General features: G+C 43.8%; 1 protein-coding gene across 9 annotated transcripts in view; it reads right to left on the minus strand.

Annotated features, from left to right (window-relative positions):
• The window catches only part of SYK (spleen associated tyrosine kinase), a 596,672-nt gene that overhangs the window by 74,825 nt on the left and 499,865 nt on the right, over nucleotides 1-21,982 (minus strand). For all 9 annotated transcript variants that reach the window (XM_069227459.1, XM_069227433.1, XM_069227445.1 and 6 more), the window contains one exon: nucleotides 15,974-16,114. In XM_069227459.1, coding sequence (XP_069083560.1) covers nucleotides 15,974-16,114 — 141 coding nt within the window. The remainder of the gene's footprint in view (nucleotides 1-15,973; nucleotides 16,115-21,982) is intronic.

A 21,982-nucleotide genomic window follows, 5' to 3' on the forward strand; every position in this document is an offset into this window, starting at 1 on the left:
TCTAACACCATATCATCTGTAATATTCAAAAGCGCGTTTGCGGGAACTGCAGGAAGTCTCATAGCCCTGCCCATGAGTATTTCATACGGAGACAATCCAGTCTTTCTATCAGGAGTGTTTCTCATTGACATTAGCACTAAGGGCAATGCGTCAGGCCATTTCAAATTTGTCGATGCACATATTTTCGCCATTCTCGATTTAGCGAACCATTCATCTGCTCCACCAGTCCTGAGGCTTCAGGGCGATAGCTACAGTGCAGCTTTTGCTCAATGTTCAGCGCTTCGCAAAGTAACTTTATCACCTCGTTGTTGAAGTGACTTCCCCTATCTGATTCTAAAGAGATCGGGAATCCGAAACGTGGTATCAACTCCCTCAACAATAGCTTCGCAACTGTAAGGCTGTCATTTCTACGTGTGGGGTATGCCTCAATCCAGTGACTAAAAATGCACACAATCACCAACACATATTTCAGACCTCCATGCACAGGCATCTCAATGAAATCCATCTGCATTCGACTAAAAGGCCCGCTTGCCCTACCAATGTGACTCGCGTTCACAACCGTTCCCTTTCCTGGGTTCATCTGCTGGCAAGTGACACATCGATGGCAAACTGCTTCTGCAGCTTGACGAAATCTGGGGTTAAACCAATCAGTTTTGAACAATCGTATCATGGCATCTCTCCCTAGGTGAGCCTGCCCATGATAGAACCGCGCCAGCTGTGATAAGAGACTATTTGGCAAAACAAATTTTCCCTCATGTGAAACCCATAACTCGTCTGGTCTCTTTATACATTGTGATTTAATCCAGGAATCTCTTTCATCCTCCCTGACATTATTTTGTAATGCTTTTAGTTCATCTATTGTATCTACGACCTTCAAGGCAAATGCTTCAGCTGGTTCGAGTTCTGGCTCATTTATCGTATTCCAATCATCCCTGAGTAATATACAGTTCAAGGCACAAAATCTTGCGACTTGATCCGCATATGCATTTCCCAGAGAAACATAGTCCTGTCCTTTCGTATGAGCACTACACTTTACCACTGCAACTTCGGCTGGCACTTGAATGGCGTGTAACAATTCCCTTATCCTCTCCCCGTTCTTCACTGGGGATCCTGAAGAAGTCAGAAACCCTCTCTGTGACCATAGCTGCCCAAAGTCATGCACAATCCCAAACCCGTATTGACTATCAGTGTAAATGGTGACTTTCATCAATGCAGACAGTTGACATGCTCTAGTAAGGGCTACAAGTTCTGCTACTTGTGCAGAATAGACTCCTTGAAGCCATCCCGCTTCCAAGACCCCTGTTACAGTACATACAGCATATCCTGCTTTCAAAATCCCCATCCCGTCTCTTAGACATGAACCATCAACAAAAAGAATTTGGTCATTTTCATCAAGCTTAGTATCCTTGATGTCCGGTCGAGGTTTTGTGCAAAATTCAGTCACCTGAAGGCAGTCATGCTCGACGTCTTCAGCGTTCTCAATTTCGGCATTTTCTCCAGGAAGCAAGGTTGCTGGATTCAACGTAGTGCACCTTTTCAGCTGCACATTCGGTGAGCCCAGAATTATCGTTTCATACCTTGTGAGTCTTGCTCCAGTCATGTGTTGCGTTCGGGAGCGGGTCAAAAGTATCTCAACTGAGTGAGGGACCATGACTGTTACTGGGTGTCCCATCACTATTCCTTCACTCTGAGTGAGGCTGATACCAACTGCTGCTACGGCGCGCAAACACCCTGGGAGTGCTGCTGCGACCGGATCCAAAGTAGCTGAAAAATACGCTACTGGTCTGTTTACGCCACCATGGGCTTGAGTCAAGACAGACAGAGAACATGCATCACGTTCATGACAAAACAATGTGAAAGGCTTCCTGTAATCAGGCATACCTAAAGCTGGAGCCCTGCACATGCATTCCTTCAGTTCAACAAAAGCATCCATCTCATCTCCTTTCAGCTCGATTTCATCCAAAGCATCCTTCTGGGTCAATTTCAGTAAAGGCTTTGCTAGAGTCGAGAAGTTGGGAATCCACTGGCGACAATAACCCACCATTCCCAAAAACTTCCTCACCTCCTTCCTTGTCTTTGGTGGACTCATTTGAAGTACACTCGTTATTCTTTCCTTCATTATTCTCCGTGACCCTTTCTCTATCTGGTGACCCAAGTATTTCACTTTCTTCTGACAGAACTGTAATTTGGAAGGAGACACTTTATGTCCATTCCTTCCCAAATGATTCAACAGAGCAATGGTATCGGCTGTGCAGCCACTTTCTGTCTTTGATGCAACCAGTAAGTCATCGATGTACTGTACTAGGGTTGACTCGAACGGCAATTCTAATGCTTCCAAATCTTTCTTTAGAATCTGATTGAAGATTGACGGTGACTCAGAAAACCCTTGAGGAATTCGACACCAACTGTATACTCGGTCTAGGAATTTGAAACAAAAGAGGAATTGGCTGTCCTCATGAAGAGGCACAGAAAAGAATGCTTGTGACAAATCGATGACTGAGAACCATTCAGCATCGCAAGGAATTTGAAACATTATCACAGCTGGATTCGGTACGACAGGGCAGCACTTGACTATGATGTCGTTTATTTTTCTCAAGTCCTGCACAAGTCAGACCTTTCCACTCGGCTTTATTAGTCCCATTATTGGTGATTTACATGGACTGCTTAACACTTCTTTCAGTACCCACTGTTTTACGAATTCGTCAATAAGTTGGGCAACTTTCATGAGGGTGTCTTGTGGCATGTGGTATTGTGGGGTCTGGGGAAAGATTGCATTGGGCTTTACAGCTACTTTCACTGGTTCCACCCCTTTCATCAATCCCACCTCTTTCCCTGTCATATCCCACACTTCCCTTCCGACTGTTTCCCGTAATTCAGCTGGGATGTCCTCTTCGGTTATCATCGGAAAAAGACAAATCAGAGGATACTCTTCATCGACAGTTTCCACCTCATCCCCCTCTACACTGTCCTCTTCTTCCCCATCACTGCTCGTCTGGATTGTTATTCCTTCGTTCGAACACATGATCGAACAACCCAATTTGCACAATAGGTCTCTCCCCAATAGTGCTATCGGGCTTGAGTCACATACCACAAACTGATGTACCCCTTGATAGTTACCGATGCTGACTGGTACCGGATCTGTAATTGGGTTTGTCAAGTGCCTGTTTGCTACTCCCACCACTTGAACTGTCCTCCCTGAGAGTGGCAAATTTGGTACTTCACTGCTCTTAACAGTTGAACGTGTGGCTCCCGTGTCAACCAAGAACGAGACACGATGACCCATTACTCTTCCCTCTACGTACGGACCCCTTTGATCAACTTCCAAGGATGCCGCAAGCACACAATCTCCTTCCTCTCCTGAGCTTTCACTCTCCCATACATTGTTTATTCCACTCTCACTGTGTAATGGGAACTGTTGTACGGTGCCATTTGTACTCATTACCTGACCTGAGACCTGTGGAGGAACCATCACTTGCTGCTGACTCATTGGTGCCAAGGGTATTTGCATTTGCTGATTAGGTACCATAGGTAACTGCTGTTGCATTGGCTGCATTTGCGTCATCTGCATACGAGGCATCTGCATCTGCTGCGGCTGCATAGGTTGCAATCCCTGCAACTGATTTACAGTCTGAAAATTTGGGCTTGGACCTCTCATTTTCGGTCCCCTCATTGTCTGAAATGCATTGACATCATTGTTTTGCTGACCAACACCTGCACCTGCACCTGCACCTTCCTGCACCACCATCGGGCACTCGCGTTTCCAATGACCTACAATTCCGCACACGTGACACGGCATCACCTTCTTCATTGCCTGCACACCCGTCACAACAGTGTTCAAATCCGGACCATTACTCACAAAACCTCCTCTGCCTCTGCCTCTGGCCTGTGGCTGAAACACCATGTTTCCCTGCAACTGCAACTGCGGTTGTGGTACCTGCTGTTGGAACCCTTGCATCCCTTGCAAACCCTGCAAACCTTTCAAACCTGTTTGAGCTGCCTTAAGCTGCATCATCATCACCTTCTCTTTCAACCTTTTCTGTTTCACTTCTATTTCGTCGCTACAGTATTTCGCATAATTCAACACCTCATCAATCGGTTTCGACTGCCAGCAAATCAAATGCGACTTTATCATCTGACTTATCTCTGGTCTCAGCCCTTCCACAAATCTGAAGACAAAGTGGAGCATGTCCTTCGCCTCGATTGTTTCCGTGCCACTGTAATTCTTGAACGCCTTCAACAACCTCTCATAGTAACTATGAATCGATTCTTTAGTCTCTTGGGCAGTTCGATCAATCTTCTGCCAATCCACGTTTTTCGCGGGTACCTTCGTTTTCAAATGCTCAATCACCTTATAGTACAAGCCCATCACCATAGGTGATGGTGCGCCCGTCTCCCTGTCTCTCTCTGGTTCACTTGTCGGTCAACCTACAGCTCTTTTACAATCCTCCCACAAATCTGCCGGAACCACAATCTCAAACAGAGTGTTCAGGTCTTCCCAGAGACACTTTGCAAGCTTCACAAACCTGTCAGTCTGTTGATACCATTCAATCGGTTTCTCTCTCAATTTGGGAAAATCGTCCGTAAAAGACTGAATGTCACTTCTGTGCCATGGTACATGTACTAATTTTCCCCCTGCTGTCTCCCTCATTGGTAACATGGTTACCGTATCACTACTCTGCGGTCTTTTCTCATTGTGCTCTGTAGCACTGTCCCTCCTCTTTTCCTTCCTCTTTACCCACCTGCTTTCCCACTTGTCTAGACACCTCCACACTTGGGCACTCTGCAGCAGTTCTCTAAGATGTGTCTTCATGCCTGCTGACCTCATGTGTTCAAAATCTGTGGTCCCAAAATCTAACCTGTAGCTCCTGCTCAAGTGTTTCATCTTGTCTATGTCAACCCCGTTTCTGTCCGCTGCTTCTTGCAGACTCTTATGTACCTTGTTCACTTCCTTCGTAATCCTGGGACATAGATACCTCAGCTCTTCTTCCGTGTAGGACTCTAACCTGTTCACACCCATGGTCCCTTCCACCAATTCTTGTGCTTCCATGTTCAACCTGACCCTATTCATATAGTCTTCTCCTTTCCCACTGGCTGAACTTTGTGTGGAATTTAAACTGTTGAACCACTGTGTCAACTGTTGCGCATTCAACCCCATCAGTGTAGCGTTCACATCGACTGCCATTGATGGTTGCGGCAACTTTTCAGTATTCGATGTTAAAGGTATTATCAGTGGGGGGCTCGACCTCACCAGTGTTGACTGAGCACATATAGGACTAAACTCCATCAAGGATCCGGGTCCATTGGGTTGAGCCGCTATCGGAGTTATCCCTGAAGTGTTTTCTATGCACCTCCTTTCGGTCCCATTCTGCAGCATTGATCCCTGACCTCTCAGACCCAAGTTAGGCTGACTATACAGAGGTACCGGTGGACCTACAGTAATGGGTAGTGATATCGCGTCTGGGTTTTGTCAATTCCCATGTTCTGAGGCATATTCATGCCCACACCATGGGTCATCATTGCCGGCATGCCCATCTGACTCCCCGTCATCTGAGCATGTGCATTTCCTCCCTGCATCTGCTTTTGGGGCAGCATAAACTGGGTTGATTCAGCTTGTGCCATTGTTGGGTTGTAACCATTCTGTCCTCCCCTTACGGTCTGTTCTAGAATTGTTCCTCCACTGTTGTCACTACTGTAGTACCCTGGCATCTGCAGCTGATAATCTTCTGCTGGTTTCAACATGGGCACATCTGGATATATTCTCCTAACCTGTGGTATCTGCGGGGTGAACAGCAGACTCGGGTCCTTTGGTCCCGATGATGCTCCTGTTCTGTACCGGTGCCGGAGGGGCAGAACTGGTACTTGGACCTTGTCCATTCTCTGCATAAGGCGGTGGACGGTCGTTCAGCAATTGCATTATTAGCTCCTCATCCTCTAACTCCTCTTCTCTTCTCAACTTTTCCTCGTCCTCTCTATCCTTGGAACACTTCCTGTCTGTCTTACAGGTAGCTTTCTTACCTGTCTCCTCTCCTTCCTTAGTAATTGCGGGGAACAATTTTATCCCCTGCAATACATCTGACCTCCACACCTTTTGTGCATTATCCCACCTAGCATCCGCTAGTGTCTTTTCTACCTTTCTCATCCTGGTCTCAAACTTCTTCTGCTGTTGCTGTCTGGCCATTAGTTCCCAAATCGCTAGAGCCTCAAACTGTGCTGGCCTTGGAGGCACCTTCATGTCGTACATCGTGAATCTCAAATTTTCTAGGATCTTTATATTGAATGTCCCATATATCGGGAACGCTACGCTCCCATGTTTCTCTGTCAACTTGTGCCATTGCTTTAGCCAAAGGCACGGAGCTACCCCCTTCTCTTCCATTACAATGTAAGCTGGTGTACCTTCGGGTGGCGTCTCCTCTCCTACGCTCGCTTTAATGTAAGCCTCCCCCTTCATCGCACTCCTGAATGCTTTAAAGAATTTCATTTTCTCGTTTCTTATTTCACAAAGTTTGTAATCAATAGGTGACTTTAATTCCCGGAATACTCTTCACCTGCCTTTCCCCTTCCAATCGAGTCCCACGGACTGCGTCCAATCCGTGCGCGACCCTTCTCTGCAACCAACCTATCCCAGCGCGGCTCCTAGTGACGTCACACTCACACACACTGCGGCTGACAAAGCCTCGCGGCTAGTCCTCCTTCACTCACCTCCTCTCGTAACAACTTTTTGCATGTATCGCGAGCTACCAAAAAAATAAAACAGATCTGTCGGTTTACTACAGGAAGGGTAACACAATCGCTTCAGGACCTTAGGGACCTTTCACTAGCCTCAGCCGCTATTCCGTCTTTCTCAGTCCCCACATTCGCAAGCAAATCTGACCCGCAGATCTACTCTCAACTTGTCAATGATTTATTCTAGTGCACTTAGAATCTTATCAGAGCTCGAAGTCGAAGTTTCTTTCACTCCCTAACACACGTACCGACTCGTTGACCACGCCCGATCAACCTACTAAACCGCCCAGACCACAACATGGATCAACATACTCCGGAGTCTCTTGACCTCGCAGGGCCCGTCTCAACAACAACAACCACGTGGACCTTTTTATGCACAAAGCGCCACACGCACATGAAGTTCGACGACTTCCCTACTCTCACACTCGGAGTCGCACCTCCGCTATCTCTATGAAGTTCGACGACTTCACTACTTCTACACTCGGAGTCGCACCTCCGCTATCCTCTAAAAGAAAAAAAATCCCTCGCAACCTTCTCACACAATCTGCGGCAATAAGCTGTGCAAGCGCAAAACCCTAACTTCTCTCATACCATCACTAGTACCGCCAACGCCGAATCCACACCTCCATTCTCTCCATTCGCAAGCTCCGAGACCCCGGGAAAGTCGCAGTGGACCTAGCCCATCATCATTCTGTCAATCTGTTTTACACAAGAAAATCTAATTCAACTTCTCGAATGGGGTCTCAAAATGCGTAACCGTTAATTCAACACCATGTACTTTAAGAGTACAGGGTCCCAAAAGACGAAACCATCCTCTGCTACCATCTACTGATAGAGCGGTCCGTAGTAATAATTTACCTGTGTTTGGACGCTCTTTAGGCCGATGAACCTTTTGACTTAGTGGGAACTCTCTGTACTCTTAATCGATCAATTACATCAAATCAATAATCAATAACGAACATAAGCAATACCTTGTTCGACATAACACTTAACAATTAATCCAGAATAAATTTCGGCGAACCCTGACCTTTCAGTCAGGAATAACTACACCAGTTTATTCCAAGTTAGTGAATTTTATTTCCCTATATTAGCAAAGCTAGCACAATATAAATGTGTCTCAACACCAAATGATAAACATATATGAACATTAATAACTGTCCATAACGGCGAAACAGGTGCAATCTATGTAGCATTTGAATCACAAGGCGTTCGATAATAGCAATGCAAATCACTAAAACTATCATTTGTAGTGGACTAATTGCATACATTTAGTCAGCATAACAAGATCTCAAATTGCATCGTGCGACATATGGAATCCTCGTCTAACCTCAAATTAGCATCTGCATGTGGGACTTCATGCAAAAACAATTTAGCCACATTAATTTAGAAAAAAAACTCCTAACTAGGGATCTTATCAAAATCAGCAGTTGGTTACCTAAAAGAAACACAATGCAATTTTACAATTTCCTTTCATATTTACCAATTACGATCAGCATACAAGGAAGTCTTCGTCTCACAGGTACCGTTCTTCGGTCAGTATGGGTACCGTTTCTCGATCAGCATGGGTCGGGGCAAAGGGCAGGGGTGGACGGGGCAATTCCCTCACGGCGGCAAGGTAAAACTACTACTTCATGCAAGGGACAAATCAAAGTTAAAGTCTCTAGGGCAAGAATCATTTAAAAGGTCTCTTTCTCTTTATTAGAGAAAGCATCAAAGTCTCTCAAAATGGCGTCACCGCAAAGTGGGCCATAATAGCTACGAAGTCTGCAAAATGGCGGGTATCGAGCTGGTAATGGCTGTAATAATCTCATTTCTTCTCGTGCACCTGGGTTTTATAGACAACAGTTTGAATCCAGTAGGGTCTTCCATTGGAGGGTTCATAGGTTAGCTTCAAATTGACCAATCAAAAACGACAGTTCTCAAGCTTTTACTTAAGCATACATTATCCTTGGAGATGGGTACGCAAGTTGCAACATTGTCTACCAATTAGCTCACTTTCAGAGCCTCCATTGTCCGCACCTGCAAATCGACCTTGAAGTAAGGAGAAAATATGCCAGGCTGGCACGAAACCTTAAGATAAGCATGTGAACAGTACAGCTTCAAGCAAAAATACACGTTTATTAGCACAGTGGAAAAATACGAGCACCTAAACCGTGAGACCGGGCAACTAGGCCAAAGCCTCCGCTAAAGTCATGCTAAGCTAAAGCATTTCAAACAAGCAAATCGTAGCACACGTTTATGATTATGTCGGATTAGTGCAATTCTAATACACCACGTTATATAAAGCACGCGTATAAATGATGGCAAACTACTCTGAGGGCACATTTTGTCCCCGTACAATCTTTATTAGTTTGGTTAAAGTCACACACGATTATTTCAGCACTACGTTTAAGCGTTAATAAATCAAAACCTTCATTTTCTGCTTCATCAAAAGGAAGATGAGTGACAGATGAAAATTAGTAAGATCAAAGGGACCAAAAGAGAGAAGGTAGAATAATGATTAAAAAAAAGGTCCAAAACAGAAAATTGAGTCACCCAATGACGACCTGGAAGCAGTGGGTGGGTAATGACTATGCACTCATCTGCATACACTGGCATGAATACATTGACAATCAAGTGTTCATACTGGGTGCTTTCCTTTGTTAGCTGGATAATTTCTTAATATGGCACTTGAGGTCTCATTGGCACACATACAGATATATGGCCTGGTGCTGTTTTATCTTGGGTTGTTTGTACTTTTACAGTGCGCTAATCATCCATAGCGGTATCCAGGTGCTTGTGGTAGATGTATAAGGCCCACCCTGGGGGGCTTACTCAAAGAGTCAGGTCTTCAGCTTCTTGCAGAATTTCATAAGGGCAGAGGATGCTCAGGTGTGCTAATAGAGGTTGTCACAGGCTTTAGGAGCCAGGTATGAGATGATGCCATCCTGATTTACTTTTGTGATTGCATGGTGGAGGTGTCTGGAAGGTTGGTGGAAATTAATGCAACTGTTCAGGGGCAGGGCCTGTGTTGTAGAGTGCTTTGTAGGTGTTGGTGAGGAGTCTGAAGTGTGCATGCTTGTTCATCTGGAGCCAGTTGAGTTCCTTAAGGTCAGGTGTGATGTGGGCTCGGCATGGAAGGTTGAAGACAAGCCTGGCTGCTGTGTTCTGGATGGTCTGAGTTCTTCTTATGAGCTGACTGTTTATTCCTGTATATAGTGTGTTCCCATAGTTCAGTCTGCTGGTGATGAGTGCTGGGGTGCCCATTTTGTTAGTGCTGTCTGGTAGCCACCTGAAAATCTTCTTCAACATCCTCAGTGTTTGTAAACAGGATGAGGCAGCCATGTCCAAGGTTTCCTTCCTACGCCACTGGGTGCTGGGGGAGGACTGAAGCCCTGTGGGAAATGAAAATTAGTTCCTGTGCTTCAGATGAGAAGGGTGGCATTTTATGGCTTGGGTTCTTAAGTTGAGAAAGGTGCACTTCCACTCGAGGGTGTGTCCCTGAGTGACTGTTTAGTGGAGTCTGCATGAACAAACTTTAAAGGGGCAAGGGGCCTTATTAGAGTCGCAACACTATGTGCCAGAAGTACAAAGCCCTTTTACAGTCTCAAACCTTACAATTTATCAAATCACTGAGTTTGAAGCTGCAAAAAAGGCTTTTGTTTATGTAGCAAACCAATGTGTAAGTCAGAACATTATTTCAGATTCGAAAATGGAGTTTGCATTCCATTCCAAGTCACAATTAGGAGGGAGAATGAAAGGGAAATGATTTACAGAGGGGAAGGTGTTTCCTAGATACATTCCCCATTGTGAATTCTTTCAGCAACCTTGGGCAATGGAGGAAGTAGGCAGTGGTCCAGGAAACTGCATCCTGCCTCTACTGATGTTTTTACAATTGGAAAACAAAAATAAAATCGAGTTGGAAATGCAAATATGGGGCTAGTGGACTGGTTTTGTTTACATGTTTTATGTATACTGTTTCAGCATTACATGAACTAAACAATACAATACAACAATTCCATCCAAAGATGGAGTGATTTAAACATACATTCTTTTTGAACTACAGGTCACTACAATATCTTGTATGCATCTAAGTTCTCCAGTTAGAGTCTCGCATAGTGGCCAGCTTTTCCTTGCCGCCCCATCACTGTGTTTGCAGCTAATAAAAGGGGTCACAAATAGCCACCTGAAAAATTAACATACGACCTATTAGAACGTAGGTCACATTTAAAAATCCGAGCCCATTTTAAAAAAAGTTAATGCACAACTTGCGCCTACTTTTTCCAGTCTGTCTCTTAGTACATCTGGCCCTATATTTCCCAAAATGCTTATAACCAAAAAGCATAAACCCAGTCAGTGGAACCATAACACAGGCAAGTCAAACTAGGGTATGCACTGTATAGAATTCAGTGCTGCAACTCAAGTCGTATTTCATTTAATTCACACCCTCAGGTGACTGGAATGTATTTGTACCCCATCTGTATGCAGATCATCTTTATTGCCCATGCACGAGAATATGCCTACCATTAGACATTTTTTCACAATCACAGCCTATATATTGGCTGACACTTCAAGTGGAATAGTTCTTGACTGGAAAATAGAAAAGGTCATGCTTTTGACTGAGTTGAGGGCCAAACCAGGCAGTAAAACTCGTTGTTACTTTTCCCAAAAATGTATCATTGTAGGGTCCCTTATCCCATAGTTCATCGCAGCTGTAAATTTGCTTTCAAGTAGCTACACATCAGAGAACCCTTAAGGAACACATATTTTCTATCAACCCATCCAGTTCAATGCCTGCTGAATAGTCTTCTGATATCTGCCGTGCGGCATGCACCATGGACATAAATGCCTATGCATCTCACATGGCTTACAGACTATTGCAGTTGTTTTACATTACCACTCTTTGAGCAATCTTACTTCTCTCCAGGTCTCCCTTCCACAAGGCCTATTTTACCAAAATAACTGAGGCTCTTCTTTGCAGCCTATGACTCCTTTATGTTTAGACGTTTACCAATGGCACGCTGTTTAGTCCTCTGTGATGGATGAAGGACACCTATATGGCTGACAAGGCATTGTGGCAGAACTCTAGTACTGATGTGACGTGCTTGGCACATGTGTGCACTGACTCATTCTCCGTCGCTATATAGGCCTTTGCAGAGTGGCACCATTGAAATATCAAACCATATAGCAACCATGTCATTTAAGTCCATATGCTCACAAGGTGTTGTTATGATGCATGGAATGCGACAATTGTTCTTTAGGGCACAGTCTGATTCTCAATGAATTACCTGCTCAAAATCCATATTGATTGCAAGTTAGAATAGGCGCTAAGCACCCTTATTGCACCGTTGTTCAAATATGCCAATTTTGCTAAATTTGTATTCAAAGGACTGGACTCCTCCCCAGAAATTCGAGTAGCTATGGCCTCTGTGACATCTTCAATGACCGCTCAAATTCCTTTGCCATGGATTAAAAACTAAATATTTATTCAAGGCTTTCTTATCACAATAACCATTTCTAGCCGGGTTTGAGGGCAATTGCGAAAAGCAAAATGTTATCCCAGCACAGCTGAATGTAGTGCGGCATCCCTGAGACTCTTGTACTTAACAGATATTAATAGTACTTAGGCTTCATGGGGCGTCCTGAAAGGCAGGGCCTGCAAGGGCCAGCATTACAAACGAGTTGAGGCTGCCTCAAACTGATTGAATGGTCTTATCAGTGATAGTTTCTCAGGTCCTTATCTGGTATTCTCTGTTTGGCACTTTTGCTCCAGAGGTATCAATGTAATCAATTACCCTTTTGTCAGAAGTTTTCTCTTGTCCTTCTGTATGGACTACAGTGTACGAACACAACTCAGGTGAGCTCATCAGCATGCACACTAGTTGTGTGCACACACGCACACACACACGCACAACCACACCCTCACGCACACACACACACACGCACACTTCCCACTGTGCTCAGTCATTTCAGAACAGTTTAATGTACTGCTGTGTCACCACTGATCAGAATGGCACCTGTAGAGAATTTGCCAGGTGTACTAAATGAAGAACCCTTAAAATGGAATGGGCTCTCAATAAAACGTCCTGGGCTTTTTCTGTAGGACAAAAACTGCTTTGGGGCTGGTGAACTGGGAGTATGTTCAAAAAGTCAGGTAGACGAGTAAAATAAATGTATTGGATATGGTGGAATAGGTTCAAATTTGGCTGTAAATGTATTATTTAATTGGAACATTTGAGTAAAGGGGAACAAAAAAAAGAGTAGTGCGATTTTCCCAAAAAAACAGTGCGTGCAGAGCCTTAACAAATGCCCCCTCAGCACAGCACCTAGCCCGAGTGAGTCAGCGGGGAGGCCCTCCACGCTCTGTGCAGGGGTGGGGGCCTTCCAGTTTCCTTACGCCACTTGGTGGCTGATATTTTCCAACGCACTTCTGCTAGGTAACAAATAAATGACATGGTAGGTGAGCAAACAAAATGAGCAATAAATGGTTGGAGAAGATTATTGGTTGATTCACAGGGATAGACGAGCTTATAGCAAATGGTTCAGTCGCTTAAGAGCAGAGAGATGAGAATGTTCTGAACATATTCCAGGCTGCTGGGACACGGGAAGAGCATATCAAGACAAATTAAGTGCGTTGAGAAAAGTGAAGAGTAATAAAGATAGACATCTTGAAAACAGTCAGCTGTATACCAGTGGCAAGTGGGAGACGGGTTAGAGAAGAGCAGTGTACAAGAAGATGGGTGCATGTATGAGCAGAAAAATGAAAGGAGAATTGACAAGAGAACACGATTTAACTATCATTTATTTACAGCACTCCTTGTATCACCACAAATTCGGATCCCAGAAACTATATCAAATCAAATCAAATCATTAACATTTATAAAGCGCGCTACTCACCTGTGCGGGTCTCAAGGCGCTAGGGGCAAGAGGGGGTTACTGCTGCTCGAAAAGCCAGGTCTTTAGGAGTCTCCGGAAAGCGGAGTGGTCCTGGGTGGTCCTGAGGCTGGTGGGGAGGGAGTTCCAGGTCCTGGCCGCCAGGAAGGAGAAAGATCTCCCACCCGCCGTGGAGCGGCAGATGCGAGGGACGGAAGCGAGTGCGAGGCCAGAGGAACGGAGGAGGCGGGTGGGGACGTAGATATATAGTTTTATATATGACTGGATAGCATTATAAAAGTCTAGTGCAAATGCAACAACAGTGGGAGAAAAACTTGTGCTAATGTTGCATCACGTTACTCGTTATTTGTATAACCAGAAAAGTCAGCGACCGACAATAAGTTGGGAGCTGGAGTATATTGATGCTTCCACATGCAGAAATACCGATGCCATAATTCAGCCCTAAACCTTGTGTTAATGCTGTACTGTAACTAGTAACACTTTTGCCACATATGGGTATTACTAGAGGATTTAATAGACCACACAAAAGACACTGCATTAAGGAAACGAGTTGAGAATCACAGCTAATACATAGGTACTACTCTCAGACAATTTACTTGATAATTGTGTTGTCATTCCTACATAGCTAACTTTGAAACTAGGAACCCTGATTTCTAATTGGGATTTGCTACCTGACTGGTATTTTTGTGATTCTAGCAAACTAGATTTCTTCCTGTGTCTAAAATTGTAAATATGTCCAAATTTAAATATAAAAACAAACAAAAAAAGCAAAACATTACTTTTCACTCCCCCCTTTAATAGCATTAAACTCTAATTCCTCACTGGTAAATGTATTGATTCCGTTGGTAGGTCCTCATTTTTAAGGGGACTCTGAGGGCCTTATTTACAAGCCCTTTGCTTTACCGCTATGGTGGCCCTAGCAGTGCAGTGCACTGCTCCAGATTTACAAGCATACACATTGAGCCCAAAGCATCAGTTTGTAAAGCTCTGCGTCAGATTATACCTGCACCAGTTATAATGTATGCAGGGTAGGTGTTCCCAGGCAAAAAGGCATGCAGAACTGATGTAGTGAAACTTACAACATTTCCCTGTGTCATTCTGCAACTTCATTGCATCAGAATTTTACCGCCTGCTCAGGGCATCATAAAAATGGATGCAGGGCTTTTTCCAAAGGGAGTGGCATCATTTTCACAACACTACTCCAGCAATGCGCAAGTTAAGTGCCAACAGATGTGTCACAATTTCTGATACATCAGTGAAAACGTGCGCCATGGAGCTCTGTACTAAATACAGTGTATCAATGACATTGTTAGGGTATCTTAGGGTAGTGCAAGAAATCTGACGCATCAATGCTGACACAACAGCTTCTTGTAAGTGAGGCCCTAAGGGGCATATTTATGAGCCCCTAGCGCCACTGGAGCATCATGTTAGGAGACGCTCCAGTGGCGCTAACCTCGGCTCCATATTTACAAGGAGGTGTAACGCCACTTTTTGTGGCGTTACACCTCCTTGTAAATATAGGCCCCTCTGATGCAGTTGTCTACGTCAGATGGGCGTGCAATTTGCGTGCCACAGAAACACCAGTTAAATTTGGATGCTGCCTCAGATTTACAAGATTTTGTAAACCTGAGGCAGTGCCAAAATCTAACGCCACCCCCAGGGGTGGTGTTAGCAAGGCACAATGAGGAGGAATACTTTTATTCCTCCACGTTTTTTGCTTTTTCTATGTGTGCTGCATTCTGCAGCATGCATAGAAAGAGCAAAATGCCAGAAATGAATGTGCTGGAAGCTGTCCCTTCCTGCATAAACAATAATTTTAAAATTACGCTTTGGCACTTCTGTGTGTGCTTCATTCTGCCAAAGGGACACCTTCCCGCACATAAACAATCACACCCCTCAACGGAGACGTCCTTGCACGAAAGTGCAAGGATGCCTTCATTGGAGCTGGCAGATAAATTTAGCACCACTGCAGGGGAAAAAACAGGGGTGTGCCGTATTCACTTACACATGGCACATACCTGCGTTGTGAAAATGATGGAGCGCGGCGTTGCCAATTTTGGCACAGCGTCGCGCTCCATCATTTTCACATAAATATGGGCCTAAGTGCCCTAATTTGAATTTGCGATAACTCTGTCTTTCTTCTACCGGAGTTTGTGTTGTCCTCCCAGTATGTCTAACTCCAGAGATCCAAGTTACTAGGCTGGGCCTGTTGCCACGGCCCCTGTTGCATGTGTTATACAATTGTACAAAGCACTGCATGTTCCAAGAGATCCTGCTGCAATATTATGCTCTCTGTAAAACGCTCAGCTAAAAAATAACAATAACGAAATCATGCATTTTCTTCCATTCATTATGCACAGATAAATATACAACATACTTTATAAGGCTTCTGTCCATAAGTGTACGTCTCCCACATCAGTACTCCAAAACTCCAGACGTCGCTCTTGCTGGAAAACTTGAAGTAGCATATGCATTCAGGAGCAAACCACTTGATAGGCCATTTGCCGTGGGTTTTTGCCTGGAAACATTTAAAAGTAAGAATACAGTAGCAAACCTCAAACAAATAAGTACACAAAAAAAGATGTAATGTGGTTGGTAGGCACACTACATTAGAATATACTATATTAATAAATTATTAACGACAGTACATTGACTGAAAGGTCAAACAACCAAGAATTTGCCTTGTTCATAACACCGGACCTGAAACACTAGTGTGAGCTTTGAAATGTCGGAAATGCACTGACATGGGTTGATGTTTTGAATAAATACCCGTACTTTTTGGAGCTCACTGAGCATACGAGTACTAGTCCCAGCAACATTTGACCGTCCAAGAGGACCAACATATGTAACCAAAATTCACAGATATATATTTCTGTACGCAGTAATATCAGGCAAGCTTTGTTTGCACATTGAATCTTTTTGATTTATGGCGTCTATGGGGACATTTTGTCATGAAGAAATCACTTCGCCTATAGCCCATCAACTTTGGCATGTTCCTTACACAGTCTCACATGAAGACTTACTTTTTCGTGTCCTGTTAGCTGTGGTGAGAGACTACCTGCCAAAAGACGGTGACTGCCTACACACAGTTTGTTGTTATTGACCAGCATTAAGGGCTGACCAACACTTCAACGCCCACAAACGCACCCTTCAGAGTAGTTTGCCTCACATGGGAATTTCTTTACACCAGTGGAAATTCTATGAAAGCAAGCTCAATGTATCTGGCCAAAATCTAACAATTTCTGATTCAGTGAATATATAAGAGTCCGGACGTACGAATTTATCTTTCAATTAAGCATGTCAATACCTTTCAGACTTACAAGTCTTGTTATTCAAGATAGTTTGGGTAGCTACGTTATCCTACTTTTGAACCCTAACGTTATGGCTTCTGGGTGCAGAATCATTATGATGTTTACCCATGAATTCCTATGAGTTCGTCAAAATACTGACTGCTGAACTATAAGAAATTTGAGATTCTGTAAACGTCATAACTTCAAATATCAAAACTTACAATTTTTACATATTTACAATATCTAAATCTGCAACACTATAATATGTTATGCAGCAGATACAGGTTATTGGTTGAATGCCAAGCAACATCTGCTGGGAGTGAGCTTAAATGAAGTGCTTGCAACAGATTGTTGCGGAGGTGTGTTACTTCAGAAACCTACTGCATTTATGCACTTTTAAGTATAAATGTGAGAGAGCGTAGCTTATATAATCTATATTAACATGAAATGTTTATGAATTAATGTGTGATAACGCTGCATAGAAACTATAATAGTGATTTTACTTAAAATGTGCACCTGAATTGTGACCAAGGGGAGTGGCCGTCAACGTATACGTGGATTAATAATGATGAGCAAAATGTTTGTATTACGTTAAAATAAGTTTGTACTAATGATTGCATTATTGAATCTGTGCTAAAATCCTTATAGGCCTTAAGTTTGCATAAGCCAAAGCTTATCTGCTTGGCTCTCATATTAAATGTATTCTTCTATTTTGCAGTGTGCTGACTCATAAAGGAACATGACCCTGCATGTTCTTTTTCCTTCCAGTTAGAAGACAAATGTAACCATGTTAGATCCATTCTCATAGCCTTTTCTGGTTTGTAGAATAAATGTTAAAAACAAAATGAAACAGTGTAGATTAATGTAATGTACAAGGTCATTCAAACCGGTGAAGACAATGGAACTGCTGACCAAAAGATGTGCAAAGAATTACAGAAAGATGAAATCATACCGGACGTGCCACCTCTGAAGACATCAATTATGGAGACCAATCAAAGACTTGTAAAACAATATGGGGTGAAGAGTTAGGTGACCTAATGTATTTTCTGATAGGCTAAAGATAGTGGGGTATAACAAATGTCCAATAAAATTTTGGGGGACTGTACAACGGAAAAGGGATAAAAACCCATGACACAGGAAGCCATTTAGAATTAGGTAGGGTATTGATTTTATCCAGAAACGTTGTCACTCTGTTTGGTTTACTCAGGACCATCCTCGCCCTTAGAATTGTCTATTTTACACTTTACCTCCCTATGAGGGAAGTGCCCTTTTGCCCCGGAGCTGAGTTCTGATTAATTCCGATTTGACTGATGTCCTGAAGACGAAGACTGATCCTGTGCGCTGACCTAAACTTTGGAGGGTAATTATGACAATGCAATTGTGATTTGTCTGTTTGCTTTTCCTTTCTAGGTACCAACTGCTTACTTTTGACAGAGTCCGTAGTTAGATGTTTTCCAAATTGGTGTTCTAAATTGTTTTGCATGAAGCCCAACATGCTAATGCTAATGAGTGGTTAGGACAGGTGTTCACTAAACTGACGCAAATAGACAAACGACGGAGACTATGCTTTGTTGAACTGACGCGTTATTGACACTCTGCTAAATTGATCTATGTTCATGCCGTGTTATGTTCTGATGTTTGTGATTCTCGCTTTAATGAAATCTTATCAAAGTTGCCATATCGTGACTATGCTATTATGTTTCTTGGTTTTGAGATTGACGCACCTGCTTTTAGATTGTAATTAATAGGGAATAAAACTTATAAAAATTCTACTAAACTGGTGTGGTTATTCATGGCTGAAAGGTCATGGTAGCGTCTTGAATTGATTAATGACTTTGACTAAGATGAAATGTATTGTCGTGATAAATATTGATGACATTATTGACATATTGATTGACATATTGATTAGCTATCTCGTCCTAAGTTGTCTCTCAACTGGGTCAAAAGATTCATTGGCCTAAAACAAGTCCTGATGTGTAATAAATTATCATAAAGGGACGCGTTAACAAATGCAATGCAGGACATTTGCGGACCCAGGCCAAAAGGTAGACCTCATTTGGAGCATTTTTTGCCAATGATGGACCAGTTCCAAGTGCTTAATTTGAGTCGTAGTTTCTGGTGATCAACCAGCACTTAATTGTCAACATCTTAACTTATGACAGTCTGCCACATGGTGGTCCTCTGTGTCTAATTTAGAAATGTGAACATCAACAGACGTTTATTAATGCAATATATATTAAAAAGGACTAATATCTGCAGCTCAAGCTATTCTTACAGTTTTAGGTGCCTGGAATAGTCTGAATTGTCACACGTGTAGGAGTGATGGCTAGTAGTTGAGTTGGAGCTGTCATTGGCAGCGCTGGCAGGGGTAATGTGTGGTGCAAGCCACAGTGGCCTCCTGATGAAGGCCTTGGCACTTATTATTATCATTTGTTTACAAATTAAGCACTGACAGTAACATAATATAGCAAGAGAAAATAATGAAAGGAATTTAGTTGTCAAGAGTTACCCAGATTGCTACTTTTGAGGTCTTGGTGAGTAATCAAGGTTTACTCCAAAGCTTGATATTGGATTTGAAACTAAGATGCAGTATAAAACATCTGTCACATGAAATAAAATTAAGATTCTTTTAGGTTTCCTAGGAAATCCAGAAGGCCCTAACACGTTGTGGGTTTGAGATACAAAAACATTATGCAAATTCTTCAGAACAATCGGGTCTTTCTCATTTACTAGAGGTTTCGATTCTCACCCTGTGCTCAAGGAGATGGTTGGTGTAAAGTAGGGGTGACAATGCATTTCAAAGGCCTGTGATTAATCTGCAGTTTGTTCTAGTTTTTTTGCAATAGTGCACTGCATGTACAAACCCCAACTAAACCAACAGCAATAAGTGACCTGAGTGACCAAATGGACATCTGTGTAGTTTTAGTCAGCAAGTATCAGGTACACATCTGTCTGGTATAGCTGTGCTGTTATATGGGGCTACCTGACATACTTTAGGGGAACAGTTAAGTCTGGTCCAACGCAACCACATGTGGAGTCTTCCAACTCTGGAGGTACTAGTAATCAGCAGCTGGACAAGCATGGTCAAGATTTTCAGTGTCAAGGAGCACCCACAGGACTACGACACACACGAGATCACTGAAACAGTAGATTTGAATGATTCTAGCACATCGAAGGCATGATTCCAGGGGTGTTAGACGTCTTAAGGCATTACAGCAACTCAATTTACACTTCCAGAATGTAAGGGTCCCTGCTGATGGGCCGATGAAACAAACACACATTTTGGTCCATCAGAACGCAGGGGAGGACTACACTTTCATCTCGGCAGACTTCTTCTGCATGGTCAATGTTGGAAATGGCCTTTCTGCAGAGTTATCCCCAGACTTTTTGCCTTCCTCCTTCTCTTTTTCTGACCTCATTTTTGCTGGATTTATGACTCTGCGCACTTTACCACTGCTAATCAGTGCTAAAGTGCATATGCTCTCTCCCTTTACACATGGTAACATTGGATCATACCCAACTGGACTATTTAATTGACTTATAAATCCCTAGTGGAGTGCACTATATGTGCCCAGGGCCTGTAGATTAAATGCTACTAGGAGGCCTGCAGCACTGATTGTGCCACCCACTTGAATAGCCCCTTAACCTTGTCTCAGGCCTGCCATTGCAAGGCCTGTGTGTGTGCAGTTTCACTGCCAATTCAACTTGGCATTTAAAAGTACTTGCCAAGCCTAAAACTCCCCCTTGTCTACATATAATACCCCCCTAAGGTATGCCCTTGGTAACCCATAGGGCAGGGTGCTGTGTAGACAAAAAGCAGGACATGTACCTGTGTATTTTACATGTCCTGGTAGTGTAAAACTCCCAAATTCGTTTTTACACTGCTGTGAGGCCTGCTCCCTTCATAGGCTAACATTGGGGCTGCCCCCATACATGGTTTGAGTGGTAGCTGCTGATCTGAAAGGAGTAGGAAGGTCATATTTAGTATGGCCAGAATGGTAATACAAAATTCTGCTGACTGGTGAAGTTGGATTTAATATTACTATTTTAGAAATGTCACTTTTAGAAAATTAGCATTTCTCTGCATTTAAATCTGTCTGTGCCTTACAATCCACGTCTGGCTGGGTTTAGTTGATAGCTCCTTGTGCATTCACTCAGACACACCCCAAACACAGGATACTCAGCCTCACTTGCATACATCTGCATTTGGAATGGGTCTTCCTGGGCTGGGAGGGAGGAGGACCTGCTCTCACACAAAGGACTGCCAAACCCCCTACTGGGACCCTGGCAGACAGGATTGAAGTGTAAGGGGACCTGGTGCACTTCTTAGCCACTCTTTGAAGTCTCCCCCACATCAAAGGCACATTTAGGTATATAAACAGGGCGTCTGCCCCTTCCAACTCAGACAGTTCCTGGGGAAGATAACTGGAACCAAAACCTGCATCCTGCCAAGAAGAACTGTCTGGATGCCCAAAGGACTCACCTGACTACTTTCTGTTAAGGACTGCTGCCTTGCTGTTGGCCTGCTGCCTTGCTGCTCTCTGGCTGTGATGAAGAAGTGCTTTCCAAGGGCTTGGATAGAGCTTGCCTCCTGTTCCCTGAAGTCTCAGGACCAAAAAGACTTCTCTCTTGCAACTGGACTCCTTGTGCGGCAAAAATTCGATGCACAGCTTGCTAAAACCGATGGACAGCCTGCCCCGCGGTGAGAATTTCACCGCACGCCAAACTGGAATGACGCAGTACGACTTTGCAAGGAGAAGATTGACGCAGTGCCTGCGTTTTGACTGGAACTGCGACGCACGGCTCACCAGATCTACGCACAGCAGACCTGGGATGACGCAGCCTGACTTCCAGAGGGGAAATCTACGCAGCGCCTGCTGTGCGGAAGAAACTTCCACGCAACGCCCACCGGAACGATGCAGCACTTGTGACTTCGCTCTGCAAGTCCAGGATTCCACTCACAGACCCCGGGGCATCTGAATATCCTGCAACCCAAAGAGGATCCACCACCGAGCGCCGGAAATCAACACTCAGCCGTCCCTGCGTGTAAACTAAACAACGCATTGCCGTGTGCGGCCCGAGAAATCGACGCACAT

The sequence above is a fragment of the Pleurodeles waltl genome, chromosome 1_1 (genome assembly GCF_031143425.1).
Source record: "Pleurodeles waltl isolate 20211129_DDA chromosome 1_1, aPleWal1.hap1.20221129, whole genome shotgun sequence".
Classification (NCBI taxonomy): domain Eukaryota; kingdom Metazoa; phylum Chordata; class Amphibia; order Caudata; family Salamandridae; genus Pleurodeles; species Pleurodeles waltl.